The sequence below is a fragment of the Trichosurus vulpecula genome, chromosome 1 (genome assembly GCF_011100635.1).
Source record: "Trichosurus vulpecula isolate mTriVul1 chromosome 1, mTriVul1.pri, whole genome shotgun sequence".
Lineage (NCBI taxonomy): Eukaryota > Metazoa > Chordata > Mammalia > Diprotodontia > Phalangeridae > Trichosurus > Trichosurus vulpecula.
This window is the reverse complement of record NC_050573.1, coordinates 299,467,965-299,487,219: the sequence shown is the minus strand read 5'-3', so window position 1 is coordinate 299,487,219 and position 19,255 is coordinate 299,467,965. Positions and strand designations below refer to the sequence as shown.

General features: G+C 35.9%; 1 protein-coding gene across 1 annotated transcript in view; it reads right to left on the bottom strand.

Moving 5' to 3' along the window:
• ZBTB10 (zinc finger and BTB domain containing 10) overlaps positions 1-19,255 on the bottom strand; it is a 58,718-nt gene that overhangs the window by 18,985 nt on the left and 20,478 nt on the right. Inside the window, exon 3 of the mRNA XM_036759919.1 lies at positions 7,517-7,615. Within this exon, the coding sequence (XP_036615814.1) occupies positions 7,517-7,615 (99 nt within the window). The remainder of the gene's footprint in view (positions 1-7,516; positions 7,616-19,255) is intronic.

Here is a 19,255-nt window from a genome sequence, read left to right as displayed (position 1 = left end):
TACATGTATAATCAATATCAAACTGCTTGCCTTCTCAAGGAAAGGTGGGAGGGAAGGAAAGTATTCAGAACTAAAATTTTTTTTTAAATATATGTAAAAAAATTTACATGTAATTGGAAATATTTAATGAAATAAAATATATTTCTAAAAAGAAAAAAAGCATTTTACTTTAAAAATAAATACAGGTATGGGCAAGATGAATCCTTGAAACTGAGATCAAATTAACATGGGGAACATATGTCTGATAGAGGACAAATATGCCTTACTGGCTATGAAGTCCTGTCCTAGGAGAAGTTCTTATTTTAACTATGTTTCATGCTACAAAGAGGTTTCAAACTGCTGTTGGACTGAGTCTATGTGGGACCTGCTCAGGTTTATGCTATTCCCAACCTGAAGTCACAGTGGGAGGAGAGCCTGAAAACAAGTGAAGGGACCAATAATTCCCAGCAGAGAAAACTCAAAAAGAAATGAAGAAATTAAACCCATATTTTCAGTTTTGGACATACAAATCAATAAAGCGGGGGTAATAAAAGAGACACAAACACAAAGAAACAAATTTGAAATCATAAGTATCATAAGGATTTGGTGGCATGGATATGCAAGTAGTTCTAGAAGAAAATTTCTAATTAAACTAAAAATGAACAGGAAAAAGAGGTCACAAAGTAGTTAAACTCACAGGAGGAAATTCTCAAACTAGAGAAGAGATATTTAGGTGAGGATAAAGGGAGAAACAAAAACAATATTGTTGTGGGAATGAATATATCAAAGATCTCTTGAAAAATGAAGACTTAAATAAAATGAACCATTACAAAAATATAAGATACTTAGAGATTAAAAGAACAAGAACAAAAAGAATTAAAACAATTCAATCTCAGAACAGAAACTTAACAAGCCATAAATGAACTGCCAAAGAAAAAACTCTAGGTCCAAATGAACTTAAAAGTGAAATGAAATCAAGACAAAATAACTCCTATATTACATAAACTATATGCAAAAATATAGAAGGCACACTGCCAAATCCCTACAGAAATCCTTTATCAAAATAAAGCATGCATTTGTATCAATTTTTAAAGGACTAAAAAGAAATAAGAATTAAAATAAAATAAAGAGATTAAAATAAAAGAAATTAAGTTAAAAGAATGAGACAAAAATAATTCCTATATTATATAAATTGCAAAAAATGAGACAGCACATTGCCAAATTCCTATTCAGACAAGCATGTTCTTGATATGGTACTTAAGCTACGGGAAAATAAAGCAGAAAAAAGAAAACTACGTATCAACACCACTAACAAAATTTGATCTTAAAATATGTAATGAAGTGTTAGCAATGGGTCTAAAGGGATACTGACCAGTTTATTCACTACGACGACCAGGTTAGACTGATACCAGGAAAAAGACATAGTAAGGAAAACTGTAAGGCTAATAGACTGTATTAATAACAAAAACTATATAATTAGAGAAATAAAGAAAGCCTTCATCAAAATACAGCATGCATTTATATCAATTTTTAGAGGAAAGGAATAAATTTACTCAATGTGAGAAACAGTTTTAGCTAAAATAAAAAGTTAGCATTAACTTGTAACTGAAGGTCAGGGACAATGTAAGAATGTCCCTTTGTTATCTATAGTATTTGATTTGATATTGATAGAATTCAAGAAATAGCAATGAGATGAGAAAAAAAGAAACTGAAGGAATTAGAGATAGGCAAAATTATCAGTATTTGGAAGCAATAAGTGTGGTTTCCTCAAGAGAATCCCAAAATTAGAACAGGAAGAAAGCTCTTGGAAAAACTTCAAAAAATCTGCTGTACTACCACCCCACTAAAAACCAAACCAAACTAAACAAACAACACCTAGCCAATAAATTTGGGACTTGCCCAAGTACTCTTAGCATTTCACAGAGTACATTTCAAAGGATTTGGACAAAGTACTGCTAGAATCTAATGCTATATACTTTATGAAAGAAGCCTGTTCTAAGAGACATCAAGCTCTAAAGATTGAAATTCTACCACCACAAAAAATTATCCCAATTAAGAAGAAAATGGAAATCTTATGTTCTTACTTCATTTTCAAGAAGAATGATCTTTGGACTGAGAAGTAGATAACAAAAATGTTGAGTTAAAATCTAAGCTCAATGAGGTCTCACCTAAATGCCTCCTTCAATGAGTTTAACTCTCCAGGCCCAAACTGTATTCTAGCATACTAGGAAAAAAAAAAAACCCTGGTAGATATGACTGAGACCCTATCAGTGCTCTTTTTCTCAAAGAATGTTAAGACTAGAACAAGCCACAGTTTTGGAGAACACAATACTGATCCAATTTTCTTTAAAAAAAAAAAAAAAAAAAAAGGGAAAAAAGCCAACATACATACAAACCAATGATCATGGTGTTGAGAGACAGTTTGCATATATTTAGAAAAGGCATAACTTCTCTAAGTGCCACTATGGCTTCATCAAGAGGTTATATAAGTAGTACTTAATTAAGGATCCAATGGAATTCCACACATTAAAATAACAAAGAATGATGACTTTTAAAGAATATTAATCAAGCATAAATAATAACTAATAATTTTTCCCCCTGAAAGATGTCAGCATGTGCCAGGTAGCTCAAAAGTACCTTGACCAATAGCTTTACTTCCAGTTTCACCCATGCAGTCAACATAAAGGGTAGCCAATTTTTGTGGAGAAGGGAATCACCATCCCTGCCTCCCCACAACTACAAAACAACTTCCACTGATATGCAAATAAGTCCAAGTACGCCTGTGACATATATTATTATTGGCTTGACCTAGTGGAAAGATGTGGTATTCTCCCATTTACTTATCTCTAATGAATGGCTAGCTGGGTAATGTCGAGGTAATCTAGTCCCAACCCTTCAGTTTCCTCATCTACAATATGGAACAACCTAAAATGCTGAAAAGAAGCAGCGAGACTAAAAAGGAATTTGATCATCACTTCTCTGAAAGTAGGTGGAAAGCATCAATTCTATGTACAAGCTACCGTATCACATTCTTGCTGTTCTACCTTAAATGCCTTTATTGGTTTTGGAAATAATAAAAATAAAACAGGCATACTATTACATTTCTGCTTACCAATCTGTCAAAGGGTTATGAGGATTAAATGAGATGAGTTCAAAAGCTGTTAAGCAAAAAAAAAAAAAAATCTCTAAAACAGGAACTACTCTGAAGGAGATAACTCTCATTGTAACGTGGCTCAAAATTCTCAAACTCTACGTCAATGGTACACAAGGAATGCCAGGCCCTACCAAGCCAGAAATGCCTCCATATTGAACTTTGTAATGGACTATATATCAACTGCTGGTTCTGAGACTCATCACCACCAACTAATGAATTTTTTAGTCACAACAACCTAGGAAGACCTTCGAGTATGAAGTTATAACACAACAGGTTGTAAAAAGAAGCAACTTGGAAAAGTTCTGAGTAAAGTGCAGATAAAATGAGTCCCTGGATCATTTCATCACACTAGAATGTGAGCTCCTGGGGGCAAAGCCAAGATGGAGGCTGGAAAGCAGGGACTTGTGTAAGCTCCCCACCAAGTCCCTCCAAAAACCTATAAAAAATGGCTCTGAACAAATTCTAGAGCTGCAGAACCCATAAAATAGCGGAGGGAAGCAGCGCTCCAGCCCAGGACAGCCTGGATGGTTGCTGGGTAAGGTCTATCGTGCATGGAGCTGGGAGCAGAGCACAGCAGAGCCCAGCGTGGGCTGCACCAGGACCAACCAGATCGGGAGCAGGGTGGAACAGGCCCTAGTGCCCTGAATCAGTGAGCTGTGGCATAACCAGACTTCTCAACCCACAAACACCAAAGACAATAGAGAAAGTTAGTGGGAAAAAGTGGGGGGGCAGGGGGAAGACAGAGTGAAAGGAGTTCCTGGTTCGGCCACCTCCCCCAGGGGCAGCGGGGGTGGTGCAGCTACACAACTACAGCTGCAGTTGCTTCCAGCCCCAGGCCCACCTGGTGGGAGGAATTAAGTGGCAGATCAGAGCAGGAGTGCACAGCCTGCTTAAGATCCCAGTCAGGTCCTGGCTGGCGGTTCTCGGGGAAGGAGGAGTGATGGGGTTGCAGAGCTGGCTGTATAGAAATAGCTCCAAAAACAACAGCGCATCCCCTCAAGCTTGGAACAAAGTACTCTTTACTCTACAAGCAGTCATACCACGAAAAAAAATTCAAGGGTCAAGTAAGGGCCAGGCAGCGAAAACGCTCTCAGATTCAGACCTGGGAATCTTTTTTGGTGACAAAGAAGATCAAAACATACAGTCAGAAGAATTCAACAAAGGCAAAGAGCCTACATCAAAAACCTCCAAGAAAAACATGAACTGGTCTCAGGCCATGGAAGAGCTCAAAAAGGAGTTGGAAAAGCAAGTTAGAGAAGTAGAGGAAATATTGGGAAGAGAAATGAGAATGATGACAGAAAACCATGAAAAACAAGTCAATGACTTCCTAAAGGAGACCCAAAAAAATGCTGAAGAAAATAACACCTTAAAAAATAGACTAACTCAAATGGCAAAAGAGCTCCAAAAAGCCAATGAGGAGAAGAATGCCTTGAAAGGCAGAATTAGCCAAATGGAAAAGGAGGTCCAAAAGACCACTGAAGAAAATACTACTTTAAAAATTAGATTGGAGCAAGTGGAAGCTAGTGACTTCATGAGAAATCAAGATATTATAAAACAGAACCAAAGGAATGAAAAAGTGGAAGACAATGTGAAATATCTCACTGGAAAAACCACTGACCTGGAAAATAGATCCAGGAGAGATAATTTAAAAATTACTGGACTACCTGAAAGACATGATCAAAAAAAGAGCCTAGATATCATCTTTCAAGAAATTATCAAGGAGAATTGCCCTGATATTCTAGAGCCAGAGGGTAAAATAGAAATTGAAAGAATCCACAGATAGTCTCCTCAAAAAGATCCCAAAAAGAAAACTCCTAGGAATATTGTCACCAAATTCCAGAGCTCCCAGATCAAGGAGAAAATACTGCAAGCAGTCAGAAAGAAACAATTTCAGAATTGTGGAAACACAATCAGGATAGCACAGGATCTACCAGCTTCTACATTAAGGGATCAAAGGGCTTGGAATATGATATTCTGGAGGTCAATAGAGCTAGGATTAAAACCAAGAATCACCTACCCAGCAAAACTGAGTATCATGCTCCAAGGCAAAATATGGACTTTCAATAAAATAGAGGACTTTCAAGCTTTCTCAGTGAAAATACAAGAGCTCAATAGAAAATCTGACTTCCAAACACAAGAATCAAGAGAAGCATGAAAAGGTAATCAAGAAAGAGAAATCATAAGGGACTTACTAAAGTTGAACAGTTTTGTTTACATTCCTACATGGAAAGATTCATAAGACCTCAGTATGAGGGGAGCTGAAGGGAATATACAGAGGGCACAGGATGAATATGAAGGGATGATACCTAAAAAAATAAAATCAAATTAAGGGATGAAAGAGGAATATATTGAGAGGGAGAAAGGGAGACATAGAATGGGATAAATTATCTCACATAAAGGTGTCAAGAAAAAGCAGTTCTGTTGGGAAGAGGGAGCAGGTAAGGAGAAATGAGTGAATCTTTCTCTCATTGGATTTGACCTAAGGAGGGAATACCATACACACTCAATTGGGTATCTTACCCCACAGGAAAGAAGGAGGAAGGAGGTAAAAAAGGGGGACAAGGTAATCAAAAGCAAACACTTTTGAAAAGGGACAGGGTCAAGGGAGAAAACTGGATAAAGGGGAACAGGATAGAAAGGAGCAAAATATAGTTAGTTGTGGAAGGGTTTTGCATAATGATACACATGTGGCCTATGTTGAATTGCTTGCCTTCTTAGGGAGGGTGGGTGGGGAGGGAAGAGGGGAGAGAATTTGGAACTCAAAGTTTTAAAAGCAGATGCTAAAAAAAAAAGTTTTTGCATGTAACTAGGAAATAAGATATACAGGCAATGGGGCATAAAAATCTATCTTGCCCTACAAGAAAGAAAGGTAAAAGGATGGGGGGGGGGAAGTGGGGTGACAGAAGGGAGGGTCAACTGGGGAAAGGGGCAATCAGAATATATGCCATCTTAGAGTGGGTAGGAGGGTAGAAATGGGGAGAAAATTTGTAATTCAAACTCTTGTGAAAACTAATGCCGAAAACTAAAATATTAAATAAATAATGATTTAAAGTGCTTAAAAAAAATGTGAGCTCCTTTGAGGGCAGAGACCAAGTTTTTACCCAGCTTTGTATCCCCAGTGTTCAAAGAAGTGCCTGGTACAGAGTTAAGTACTTAATAAATGCTTATTGATGATGATTCTTGTCTCTGTTCTCCCTTAAGTGGCACAGTGTTGCTGTAAGTCTTCTTTAAGGAGCACTTTCTAATCACCTTAACATAATCACATAGGTTAACATATTCGGTACTGTTGTAAGTATAAGAAATTAAACATCCACATTCCAACAACCCAGTACAAGAAGAATGTATATTCCCATTCCATTATGAGATAACAAGACTTTTAATACACTAATTACATATGTACTTATGCATATATCCTCCTCTATGAAAGAACTACAGTGCTTCGTCATGTCATGGAGTTGATTCTGAGTTACTGAAGGGAGAGTTATGGCAAGCTCTAGCAAGTCCTTTTCAACCTGGAAAGCTATGTGCCTTCTACTATCTGAAGATCCCAGCCTAACTAAGTTCAAGGGGGTTCATTACTAGGTTGCTTGCAGAATGAGGTTTTTGCTCAGAAGAGGGAGCACACAAGCTAATAAAATTTGGGGTACTGAAACATACACACTTTCAAACAATTTTTTCCCCTAGTATAACTTAAAAATCATTCTTGTCTAATCTGTTACTGGTTCATTTCTTAACATATTTCCATAAAGCATTTCATTTTCATACATTACTGCCTTTACACACACCTTCTTTCCCATAAATCTGCATAATTAGTAAAAATTGTTCTGGACCTCCAATTTCACTGTTTCAGGGAATACCTGATAAGGAAATCCCCTCTACAAATGCAGACCAAAATTTTTCTGCAAACATAATCTTATAAGAGTTGCTTAGAGTACTGAGGGATTAAGTGACATGCCTGGTTCACACAACCAGAATGTGTCAGGAGTAGGACTCTAATGGTTGGGTCACCCTGACTCCTGGGCAACACTAAAGAATAAATCACAATGCCTTTGTAAACAAAATATTTACCTACATCTAAAACAGCACAAAATTCAAAATGCTTTTAATATTCATGTAATACTCAAATAAATGGTTTCAGTTTTGCTCATTTGTTCAATACAGAGAAATTAAACTGGTAAATATTGTGATTCCATGTTCTACAGTTAACTGCAATTATAAATTATAAATTCCTTGAGTTATAAGGATGACTAGGTAAAATCACTATAAGTCACAGACATATCAGAAGAAAATTAATCCATCTCTCTTCTCTCTAATCTGTATGATACTTATTCTCCAAATCCTTTTAATGTCACCTTCAAAGTTCCGACTGTACCTAGTACCTACCAGCATCACCTCCATCTTGACTTGAGTTAGCTTCAGCCAGCAAACCTGAATTGATGTTCCTATCACAATCCGGCCCTGAAAGTAGAGCACCATCCAAATCTGAAAAGGATATATAAAATACTGTTATTCACAAAATACTTTTCTTCTTTTTTAGTTTCATAAGCACATTAATAGTATGTCTACTCTATACTCAACACTTTGGAAACACTCATACTCAACAGGGTGGCAGTAGGGCATTACACTCTAGCTGAGGAACCAAGACGGACATAAATTGAACAATCAATGCCTAAAAGACCATTAAATTCATATATTATGACTTCAATTGGTGTTGACGGGAGAGAGAAAAACGTAAGAGGAAGAACATTCAGAAGTGTTCATGGATAATACAAGGTCAGATCTGGGCATTAAATTATGAATGAGATTTTGAGAAGCAATATATTCTGAACCACATCAGTGAAGGCATACAGGCTTGGGCAAAACTGAAGGATGCAATACTATGTATGGTTAAAAAGGCAGACTGGCTTTGAAAACCAGGCAGAATTTAGAACTAATGGAGTAGGAAGTAGTAAAATGCTAAAAACAAAATAAAACTATATTTTTAATATGCAAAATTGCCCAATAAATGTATAAGAATACAAAATTATCCACACAAGAAAAAAAACAAACCATTCTTTTAAATTAGAGGAGATTAGGTATGAAAAATTAAGAGGTGGGGAACAAGAAGGTAATAATAGGCTAATAGGCATTTCTATATTATCTATTATGGACTAGGCACAGGGGCAAAGTGCTTTTTTTTTTTTTAACAAATATTATCTCATTTGATCCTCATAAAAACCCTGCAAAGTAGGTACTATTATTATCCCCATTTTACAGTGACTGTTCAGGGTACACAGCTAGTAAATGTCTGAGGCCAAATTGGAACTTGGGTCCTACTGACTTCAGGCCCAGAGCTTTATCCACTGTGCCACCAGCTACCTCTGGTAGCCAAATGTATTGTAAGACTTCAGGTGGCTTTAGTTTAGAGAAAAGACTAAGGAAGGGAAGGAAATAGCTGCTGAATAGATACCATTAGTTAAATATAAGTCTACATAATATCAATTGTTCATTCTGTGATGATAGAAGAAATTTTATAAATGATACTTTGATCAGTAAGTCAAACTGCTACTTTACAAATACTTAAGTAGAAACATGTCACTATTGCTTGTGGTCATCAAGTCCTTCAATTAGAAAGATTACAGGGTACTTCCAGGTCATCTTCAGACTTTAACTTTAGCAAAATATAATTAAGTCCTTTGATTCCACAGAAAATAAGATTTATAAAGAGGTATGAAGCAGACCCCAGAGGTTAAGATGAAAAGGGGACAAAAGAGACAAAGGGAAGGAAAGTAAAAGAAATATGTCTACTTGCTTAAACTGTTTAGCCTTTTTAGTTACTAATGTTTATCCACTGTATTTAATACAGGAAAGGCTACACATTTTTATTTCACTTATTCTTTAGGCTCTCCTAATTTTCAAAACTGAGTATAAAAAAGAAACTACCTATCTTATGGGTTTCTTTAATCAACAGTATAAAATTCCCAAAATGAACTTGTTTATTGTCATATAATTATTGAAATCATATAATCATTGAAAACACTGGACCCGACAAAATGTTTAAGGGTGGCCTTGCTTAACAGACCTAATGGCCCTGATTCTCGCCTTGATACAACTGCAGAAAGAATTACAGGATGTTTCAAAGAAACTAGTGGAAGAAAACCAATTTATTTAGTCTAAGGGTTCTTAAACATGTGGTCTGGGAACTAGTTATTAAAATTTTTTTTTAAACTATTTCCTTTACCAACATGTATTTCCTTTATATATCTCATGCTATTTTAAAACATTGTGCCTCAAGTCTCTCTTCACTCCAGTACATCTTCCACTCAGCTCTCAGAATAATCTTCCTAAAAAGTCCATGTCTGACTCCACCTCCATTTCAAAAAAAAGCCACTGATTCCGTGATCAAATGTAAAAAAAATCCTGTTTGGCACCGAAAGCCCTTCATAACTTGGCCTTTTCCCACCTTTCCAATCTTCTAACATCTTATTCCCTCCCATCTTACACTTTGATGGTGACACTGTCTTGCTGTTCCTTGCACAAAATACTCTCCTGACTCCTAGCATTTTCACTGTCTGTCCCACATGCCTGGAATTCTCCCCCTCCTCATCTCTGCCTCCCAGGCTAAAATCTCACCTTCTACAAAATCCCCCCTTAATGCTAGTGCCTTCCCTGTTGATTACCCCTAAATGATCCGGTATGTACAATCAATCCTCAACATTTGAGCTTTTAAGACTTCAAACATTCCTGTGTTCTTATAGTATCCTCATTTTCACTTTTGCTTTGGCAATTGCACATTCCCAGCTATGCACAGTAGAGGAAAAAAAAATGAGACATACATATCTGTGGAGATGTTGGCACCCTATTAGGCACTTTCACCGGTCTTATTCACCCTATTATGCATTCGCTCCAGATTTTTATTATTTGCCTTTAAAACTCAAGTTCTGTATTGCAATTATGCTCCCAAAGCATAGTGTAAGTCCTCTGAGCCCAAGGGTGCAAAGTCAGTGATGTGAGATAAACTGTCTTCAGTCACTGTAAATAAGCCCATGAGTTTGGTGTTAAGTCAACAATTCAATATTATCTGCAAAAAGGAGTACTGTAGATTTCGTGTGTTATGAAGTGAGAACTATCTTGAAATGAATTTTTTTATTGAAATGTTAGCACAAAAGGTCACAGAATTCTAGAGAATTACTACCAAGAAAAAAATGTTTTGCACGTTACCAATTTTATTTTGTATACTGCATTTTATGGGTGATTTCATGGTTAATGGGTTAAGGAAAGTATGTATTACCAGAATTAATGTTTTGTTTTGTTATAAAGAATTGTATGCATAAAATTATTTTCAGTAATCTTTAGCAGGAGTAGCTTTTCGTGGTTGTGGAAACTTAACCCCCTATTTCCTATAGGTTCAATGTATCAATAGTCACAGTTTTGACTTTCGTGCAGTTTTCTAGTAATATTATGCCAGCAAAAGCTGAGGATAGATTGTATTGTTTGTACAGTTATGTTCATGTTTTCTCCTCCATCAGACTAAACTGTAAACTCCTGCATTTCTTTTCTATCCCCAGCATACTGAAGGGATCTGCAGACCTCACACATGTCAAAGGGGTCTGTAACACAAAAATGTTTGACAACATGTGATTTAATAGACTCTCCCACCCACAATAAAAGAATCTCTTCTACAGAAGTCCTAATAGATAGTCGGTCATTGCCTGTATACCTTCAAGCTCATTACCTAAGAAGCCTATTCCACAGTGGAAAATTTAGATCAGGGCTGTCCAAGGTTTTTATTGAAACAATAGACAATATATTTTGATTTGCCATTTTAGTGAGAGCTCTGTGGTAACTCAGTTTCCTTTACTAAAGCATTTATGTAAATTTCTATGCTTGTAGGCTTATATTCTTCTGATGACATGGTTATAGGATCATAAGATCACAGGACTTTCCAAGGCCCTCTGTAGGGAGGGAGAAACAAAGCCAAGATTCAAATCCTGGTCCTTTGGTTCAAGACCTCATACTCTCAAAGTACCACTGTTTCAGACTCTACTGAATCTCCAGTGTGTCAGAAACCCTCTCAAAAATCCATCATCCAGAAAGAAACAATATCCCAGACCGACCAATGTAAGTGTAAGACCTGTCTTATATTTTAGTAATATATCCTAAGATTTGATCACAATATTGACTCATTTTGATCTGATAGGCAACTAAACCACTAAAACCTTTTCCTAGTGGTCCAATACTCTTTTATCTATTATATTATCTATTATTTCCAACTGTCATTTACAAGGCCGACTAGCATGCCTTCTCTTCTGTCTTCAGAAGACCAAAAGTTAAAGAGTTCTGTGACAACTCCCCTCCCTTCAGCAAGACCCAGAACCATTAATCAATTAACTCTTCTTTTGCATGACTCTTATTTATGCGGCCACCTAATGGTATTTATTAACTGGTTCATGTTTCAGTACCTTTCTCATAAAGATTACCGTAACACTTTGCTGTGATCAAGATATAATATATGTACACATATATGTAAATCATAGCAGTAGTAAACACTTGAAATACGATATTTCATCTGATCTTAACAATCTTTTGAGGTAAATACTACAGGTGGCATTATTACCATTTTACACACGAGGAATTTTACACACGAGCAAACTAAAGCTGAAAAAGACTATGACTTGCCCATTATAATATTTGTAAAAAAGTGCTTAGCACAGTGCCTGGCATCAAGTGGCATGTAAATGTTTATTACCTTTCTTCCCCTGCCCCTCTTCCCACAATCATAAACCTAAGTTTGTCTCAAAAGTGACATTAGAACTCAGGTCCAGGGCTTTCCACTCCAACATTGTGCTATGTAAAAGCACTGATGCCATCTGGAAACCTATTTAGCTTCTCAAAAAAGGAAATGTTCTTTGCAATGCTCATTCTGAGGGAATAAATTCATATTAGCTTCAACTTTCAACTGCTGCTTCATAGATGCCTTGAGGTAGATTCTAGTTCTATGATCCTATGAAGATAACCACATGTTTAGCAGAGAAGTTATCTGTAGCAATCAACATCTCAAGCAGCAAAAATGACTTATACCATCTCAATTCAAATTCTATCTGTAGACTGATCACCAAAAATATAATAAAGAGGTATATAATAAGGTTCTCTGAACTTAAAACCCAAAGTTGGACTACCCAAAGTAATCAGATCGCTTTTTGGCATTAAAAAAAAAAAAAAAAAAGAAAAAAGCTCATACGACGATTTCTCTAAGTAAATACTGGATTTCCTGAAGATTTTTTAAAAAGACTTCCTGGTACAATGAAAAGAACACTGGGCTCCAAATTCAGCGGTTCAAATCCCAGTGCCTACTACTTGTGTGACCTTGGGCAAATCACTAAATCTCTCTGTGGGCCTAACTTTTCTAATCTGCAAAGTAAGGGGGTTGGACTAGATGGGGCCTTGGTTATTCCTATGATCAATTGTACCTGTCCAGTCAATTCAATGATTTGAATTACCAAGATCATAAATTCTACAAACTGAATTTATTTTTAAGAAAAAAAAAAATCAATACCCTATTGAAATGCAAAATATTAATACACTATAAACCAAATATGGACAGTTCCCACTGTATTTCACATGTGCTAATTATGGAACATCTTGTCCTAAATGTAGTATTTTGGCAAGAAGTCAAGGGTGGGGTGGGAGAGATTCACTGTCAAAGAAATACAGGATTTAGTTTTAACCTTACCTACATGTTTATCCTGCCACATTACATTTTAAGGTTGGTAATTCTACCAAAATTAACAAAAGGCTAGAATTTACGAAGTGTGAGCCAATACTCAGTGTCCCCAGCAGATGGCAAATCCATATTACTTCTGTATACAATCAGCTTCTTCTGAAAACTAAAATCTTGATCAAAGCTGGAGACAAGCAATTTTGTTTAAAAAAAAAAATTAAATGATCCTAATTCTTGTAATATAGGTGAAAGAATACTGAACTAGTAGTCCTAGTCCATGTTTTGCTACTTGATTGCTATGTGACTTGTATGCTTCACTTTTCCCATATATATAAAATGGGAGTGATAATCTCAGAAGCGTTACACAAATTTATCTATTACTACTATAATTTCAAACAAAGGGAAAATCTAAGTTCACCTAAAATCTGCAACTCCCTAATACTGTTTTAGGTAAAGACTATAAAAAGCAATAAAACTTAAATAACTATGATTGTCAATGAGTTCAGCCTCAACTAGCGCACACCAATACTACTTACACAGCATTTGTATACCTATTAATCCATTTCAAACACACTAATGCATTCATCAGAGGGCAACCAATCATTCACCTGGCAAAGAAGTGTGTTTTTAAAAAATTCTTGGTGCTTAGAAAGCCCTACCTTGGGGCAGCTAGGTGGCGCAGTGAGTAGAGCACCGGCCCTGGAGTCAGGAGGACCTGAGTTCAAATCCGGCCTCAGACACTTGTCGCATGTACTAGCTGCGTGACCTTGGACAAGTCACTTAACCCCAATTGCCCTGCCCCCCCCAAAAGAAACCCCTACCTTAACATAAGAATCAAAGGATAAAAAGCATCCAAAATAGAACTGTTTCATGATTCAATCTTCAAGTCATGGAAAATGAAGGTAGAGCTAATACTAATTAGACATAAATGATCATAGATTTATAAGCTGAAAAGCATCTTTTAGGTCAAGTCCAACTCTCATTTTATAGATGAGAAAATGAAAGCAGCTGGCAAGTGTCTGAGACAGGATTCAAGCCCAGGTCTTCCAGGCTACAAGCTTAGCATTCCATATATTGGCCAGGATGCCCTTGCCATCAGCAAAAATCTATTTGAAAGGAATATTTCTAAGTTATTAGTTTCATCACTTCCCATGAGGCCTTTCCTGATCCCTAGTCCCCAGCTGCTAATGCATCTCCAAACTACCTGACTGCTCAGGGGGAAAATCTATATCTCTGAATACTTGCTTCAATAAAGAAAGAGCATCTTAACAAACTAGATGTAGAATTTAAAAAACCAAAATAGAAACTTTGAATAAAAGACTTAACAAAATTGAAAACAAAAATACCCCAATGAATGAAGCTATGAGCTAGCTTTAAAAAAAAAAATAGTAAGCCACTAGCTAACCAACTTGATTTTTAAAAAGTTACCAGTATCAGAAATTAAAAAGTTAACAATTAAAGAAGAACGAAAAGAAATTATGACAGAAAGAGATCAATGAACTGAGTATACAATAAAGAAAATTAATAAAAAGAACAAAACAAAACCCTGAATCTTAAAGAAATCTTAAAGGCAATCATAAGAAATCTTAAATTTAAAATTTTAAGAAATCTTAAAATTAAAGGCAAAAAACCCCACTAAATTTATAAATAAAGCCAGAGGCAAAAACCCCCACTAAATTTATAAATAAAGCCAGAGATTAGTTCTTGTATTTAAAAAAATAAAACCATATTATCAGTATCAAAAATTAAAACGGTAATTCCAAAATTAATAATAAATAATATTACATATTATACATACATATTATATGCATAAATAATAATGCAAAAGAAACTATTGAAAATTTTCACCCAACTGTATCCCAACAAAACTGACAATCTAAGTGAAATGGATTAATATTTACAAAAATACAAATTGCCCATATTAACAGAACAGGAAATAGAAGGCTTAAATAGCTGTATCTCAGAGAAAGAAATTGAACAATCCATAAATGAACTCTCAAAAACAAAACAAAGAAAACCTAGGACCAGGTGGTTAGAGGACAATTCCTATACAAACAATACTACACAAACTGAAAAAATAAAAAAAGAAGGGGTCCTGCCCAAATTTCTATAACACAAATATGATCCTGATACCCAAACCAGGGTATTTTAATTTTAAGCAAAGAGACCACAACAACATATCACAAAGATTACACACACTGTGGGCAGACTAGATTTATATCATCTTAGTAACAGAGGGCTAGTTTAATATTAAGAAAACTATAAATATAAAAAAATCATGACCATATCAATAGATACAGAAAACTTTTGACAAGACATAACACTCATTCCAGTTAAAAACATCAGAAAACAAGAAAACAGGGAAAAGTACAACTTTCTTTAACATAAGTAGTATCTAATTAAATCTAAGAGTCAGTATTATCTGTAATGTCAACAAAACTAGATGCCTTTCAAATAGGATCAGGGTAGAGCAGGGATGCCCAATTTCACCATTCAATATAATACTAGCTACAGTAATAAGAAAAGAAATGTAAGGAATAAGAATAGGAAAAGAATTAATAAAAACCACTTTTTTTGCAAATGATAGGATGATTTACTTAAGAACGCACAAGACCATTAATTAGAAAACTAACCAAACAATTTCAGCAAAGTTGAAGGATAGAAAATAAATCCACATAAATCATCAGCATTTCAGTATATAGCCAACAAAATCCAGCAGGAAGGTCTAGAAATTCCCTTTAAAATAAATTTAAAATATTCAGGAGTCTACCTGCTGTGACACAACAAGAATTAAATGAATACAATTACAAAACACTCTTTACATGAAGATCTAAATAACTGGAGAAGTATTAATTACTCAGTGATATTATTATGTCCAATAATAAAAATGACAACACCACCTAAATTTACTTATTCAGTGCCACACAAACTATCAAAGAATTACTTCACAGAGCTAGAAAAAATAATAAAATTCTTATGAAGAACAAAAGGTCATGACACAAGAGAAATAATGAGAAAAAAAGTAGAATGTCTAGAAGTACCAGATCTCTTGTTATACTACAAAACATCATAACAAATTAGCACTAGGTAAGAAATAAGACAAGATCAATGGAACAGATTAGGCACACAACATACAGAAGCAAACAACTAGTAGTATAACCTAGTGTTTGATAAACACAAAGATCCGAGGCTCCTAAGGCAAGAGCTCATTATTCTACAAAAAAACTGTTGGGAAAACTAGAAAGCAGTCTGGCAGAAATGGCAGAAAAGGTGAGGAGTGGGAGAGGGAAAGAGAGTGTGTGAATGATTTGGAGATAAAGAGTGACATCATAAACAAATTAGAGAAGCATGGAAGAAATTACCTGTCAGATCTATGGATAAGGGAAGAGTTCATAACCAAACAAGAACTACAGAGGTTCACAGGGGTTAAGATGGACAATTTTGATTAAATGAAATTCAAAAGTTTATGCATAAATAAACCAAGTTATCTGTATTAGGAGAGAGAAAATTTTGTAGTAAATTTCTCTAAGAGTTCTCATTTCTAAGATATACAGGGAGCTGATTAAGAAATAGGTAAGGGGCGGGGTGGAGGGGGGTGGAGCCAAGATGGAGGCTGGAAAGCAGGGACTTGCCTAGGGCTCCTTTCCAGGACCCTCCAAACACCGATAAAAAATGGCTCTGAACAAATTCTAGAACTGCAGAACCCATGGAATAGCGGAGGGAAGCAGAGCTCCACTCCAGGACAGCCTGGATAGTTGCTGGGCAGGGTCTATCGCACGGAGAGGAGGGGAGCAGAGCCCATCTGGGCTGCGCCAGGACCAACCAGACCGGGAGCTGAGCGGAACTGGCCCTAGTGCCCTGAATCAGTGAGCTGTGGCAGTTACCACCAGACTTCTCAACCCACAAACACCAAAGACAACAGAGAAGGTTAGTGGGAAAAGCTGCTGGGACAGAGTGAAAGGAGTCCAAGGTTCATAATTCAAACTCTTGTGAAAATCAATGCTGAAAAGTAAAATATTAAATAAATAAAAATGAGCTCGGAAAAAAAAATAGGTAGCAGATACATACAAAACTGTGGGACTCGAGGTGCTAAATAAAAGGCTTTCCTTTTCTCTTAACAACCTTTCCAAAGTAATGATTTAAAGTGAGAGGGTCACCTTAGCCCATTACAGGTTCCCCCTAAGGCAGAGAAAAATACAACCTTGAACTTCAGATTTCAGCAGTCCAGAAATCAAAATGTGCCTTGCAGAGTTGAAGAACATTTAATTTTCATATTAAAATACAAACATCCTGGGAAAGGTTCCCACCTTAGTGAATTACGAGTGAATTGCTACAGATACCAGGAAGTGATGCCAGAGTAGAAAAGGGGAATACAGGACTACTAAAAGGTAAAACTGGAATACAAAATATTGAAGTGCATTTCACAGTTTTGCCTGGGTTCTAGCCTCCACATAGGCTATGCCACTAAAAATTATTAAATGCATGTTAAGGTTATAAAATACCATTCCTATACCTATAAAATATTGTTCTCTCACTAGTCTCCAATTATTCTCCTTCAAAACTTAGGGGGAAAAACCTACTCAAAATTTATCCGTTCTGCTCACTGCTGCTTCATTATTTGTATTATCTACACAGAAAAATGTGCTGCTACCACCCACAGCCCACACAAAAATACAACCTATTATACCAATGTTATTCATACTTGGGATGTGTATTATACTAGACACTACAATGATTAGAGTAGTAGTAATAGAGTGTTTCTGGTTAATGATGGCAAAGGTGGCTCCCAAAACAGTTAACAGTACCAATCACTTTACACTCTTAAAAGAGTTTAGAAAAGGGGTTTAAAACAGCTGCATACAAAGGATCAGTGCAACAGCTAGAGGCCACGATGGTGTCTATGAAATTTTCATCTCTTTAGGCTGTTAACAAGCACGCTTTATCTCTAAAAACACACCTTCAGTTAGCTAAGTGAAACCATGATTTTTCATTGCTTAAGGGGATGTATTAAGCATTATTTCATTATCTACCAAGACAGGGTAGGGTAGAATTTTTCAATGAATTGTTTAAATGTTTTGTTTAAACTGTTATCTTAAGAACTTTTTATAAAAAATAAGTTTGCACTGAAAATGTATGGCTCAGAAGTATGTGGGAATATGGATTATAATTAATTATATTTGCCAATAGTTATATCCTTGTTTATCGTGACACAAAAAGTCATCTTTTAAAACCCACTTTTTTCTTCTAGTGATACTATATGGTGTTCCATGACTCATAGTCATAATCTTAAAAGAATTAAAATTGACAGAGACAAAGGGCAATGGAGAAATGTTTGGTGGGGTGTAAATGGGCTGACACATTACCAATAACGTTTAGCAGACAAGAAATAATAAGCATCATACAGGAAATCTATGGTCAGAAAAAGCTACATTCAGATAACTTCTGAGATTGCATAGAATGTTAAAAGAAAGAGAAGGGCCATGTTTCGTAGATAAGGAAGACAAGGATAATAATCAGGATAGGGTATAGGAAAGGGTTGAGTTATATACAACTCTAGAGAGGACCCACAGTGACAAAATTTCTCTCAATTTGGCTTCACATGGAGGCTGGTGACTGTAATCTTTTAAGTAAATGGCTTTCTTTAAACTCCAGGTTCTTGAAACTGAAAGCTTTTAAGTACAGAACTGTGTCATTTTCATAGGAGTACCAGCAGTCCCAGATCCAGAGAGCATTGGAGTAGTTCCATATTCCAAAAATTGCTTTCCCTCCAAAAGGTCATTTTACTGGTTCTAGAAAGGTTTTAAAATTGTTTCCTAACCAACTGTTTTCTAACCAAATACAGATAATCTACAGAGGGGAACAAAACACATAGGGTTTAACATTAACATTAAGTATAAATAGCAAGTATCACTATAGAGAGTATTACTTGTTTATCCCTCTAAGTTTTGCTTTATGATGTAATAAACAATACTTCACCCCAAAATGTCAAAGTCTAAACACATAAAACTCTTTCATACCCTCCTCAGATTAACAACCCCTTCTCCCACCCCAGTTGTGGAACCATAATTAAATCAACTAAGTCAATGTTCTTGGTAAAGGTACATATACTCCCTAGTAACTCTGCAAACCAAAACACTTATCTCTGACTGCTACCCATCCCCCACAAGGGTTGTCTTCCCCATTAGAATGTAAACTCCTAGAGGGCACTTTCTGTGTTTGTATAGATTGCTCTTAGCATAGCATCTGGTACACAGAAAGCACTTAAATGCTTATTCATTCATTCATTCATTCAAACAAAAGGACTCTTTCGTAAGGCTCCTAAAAACACTCTATTAAAAAATTCCACTAACTACATCTAGCCCCCAGCAGAGCACAAAGGCTCCTCCGTGCTACCATTAACATTTAGGTGAGGTTTACAAACT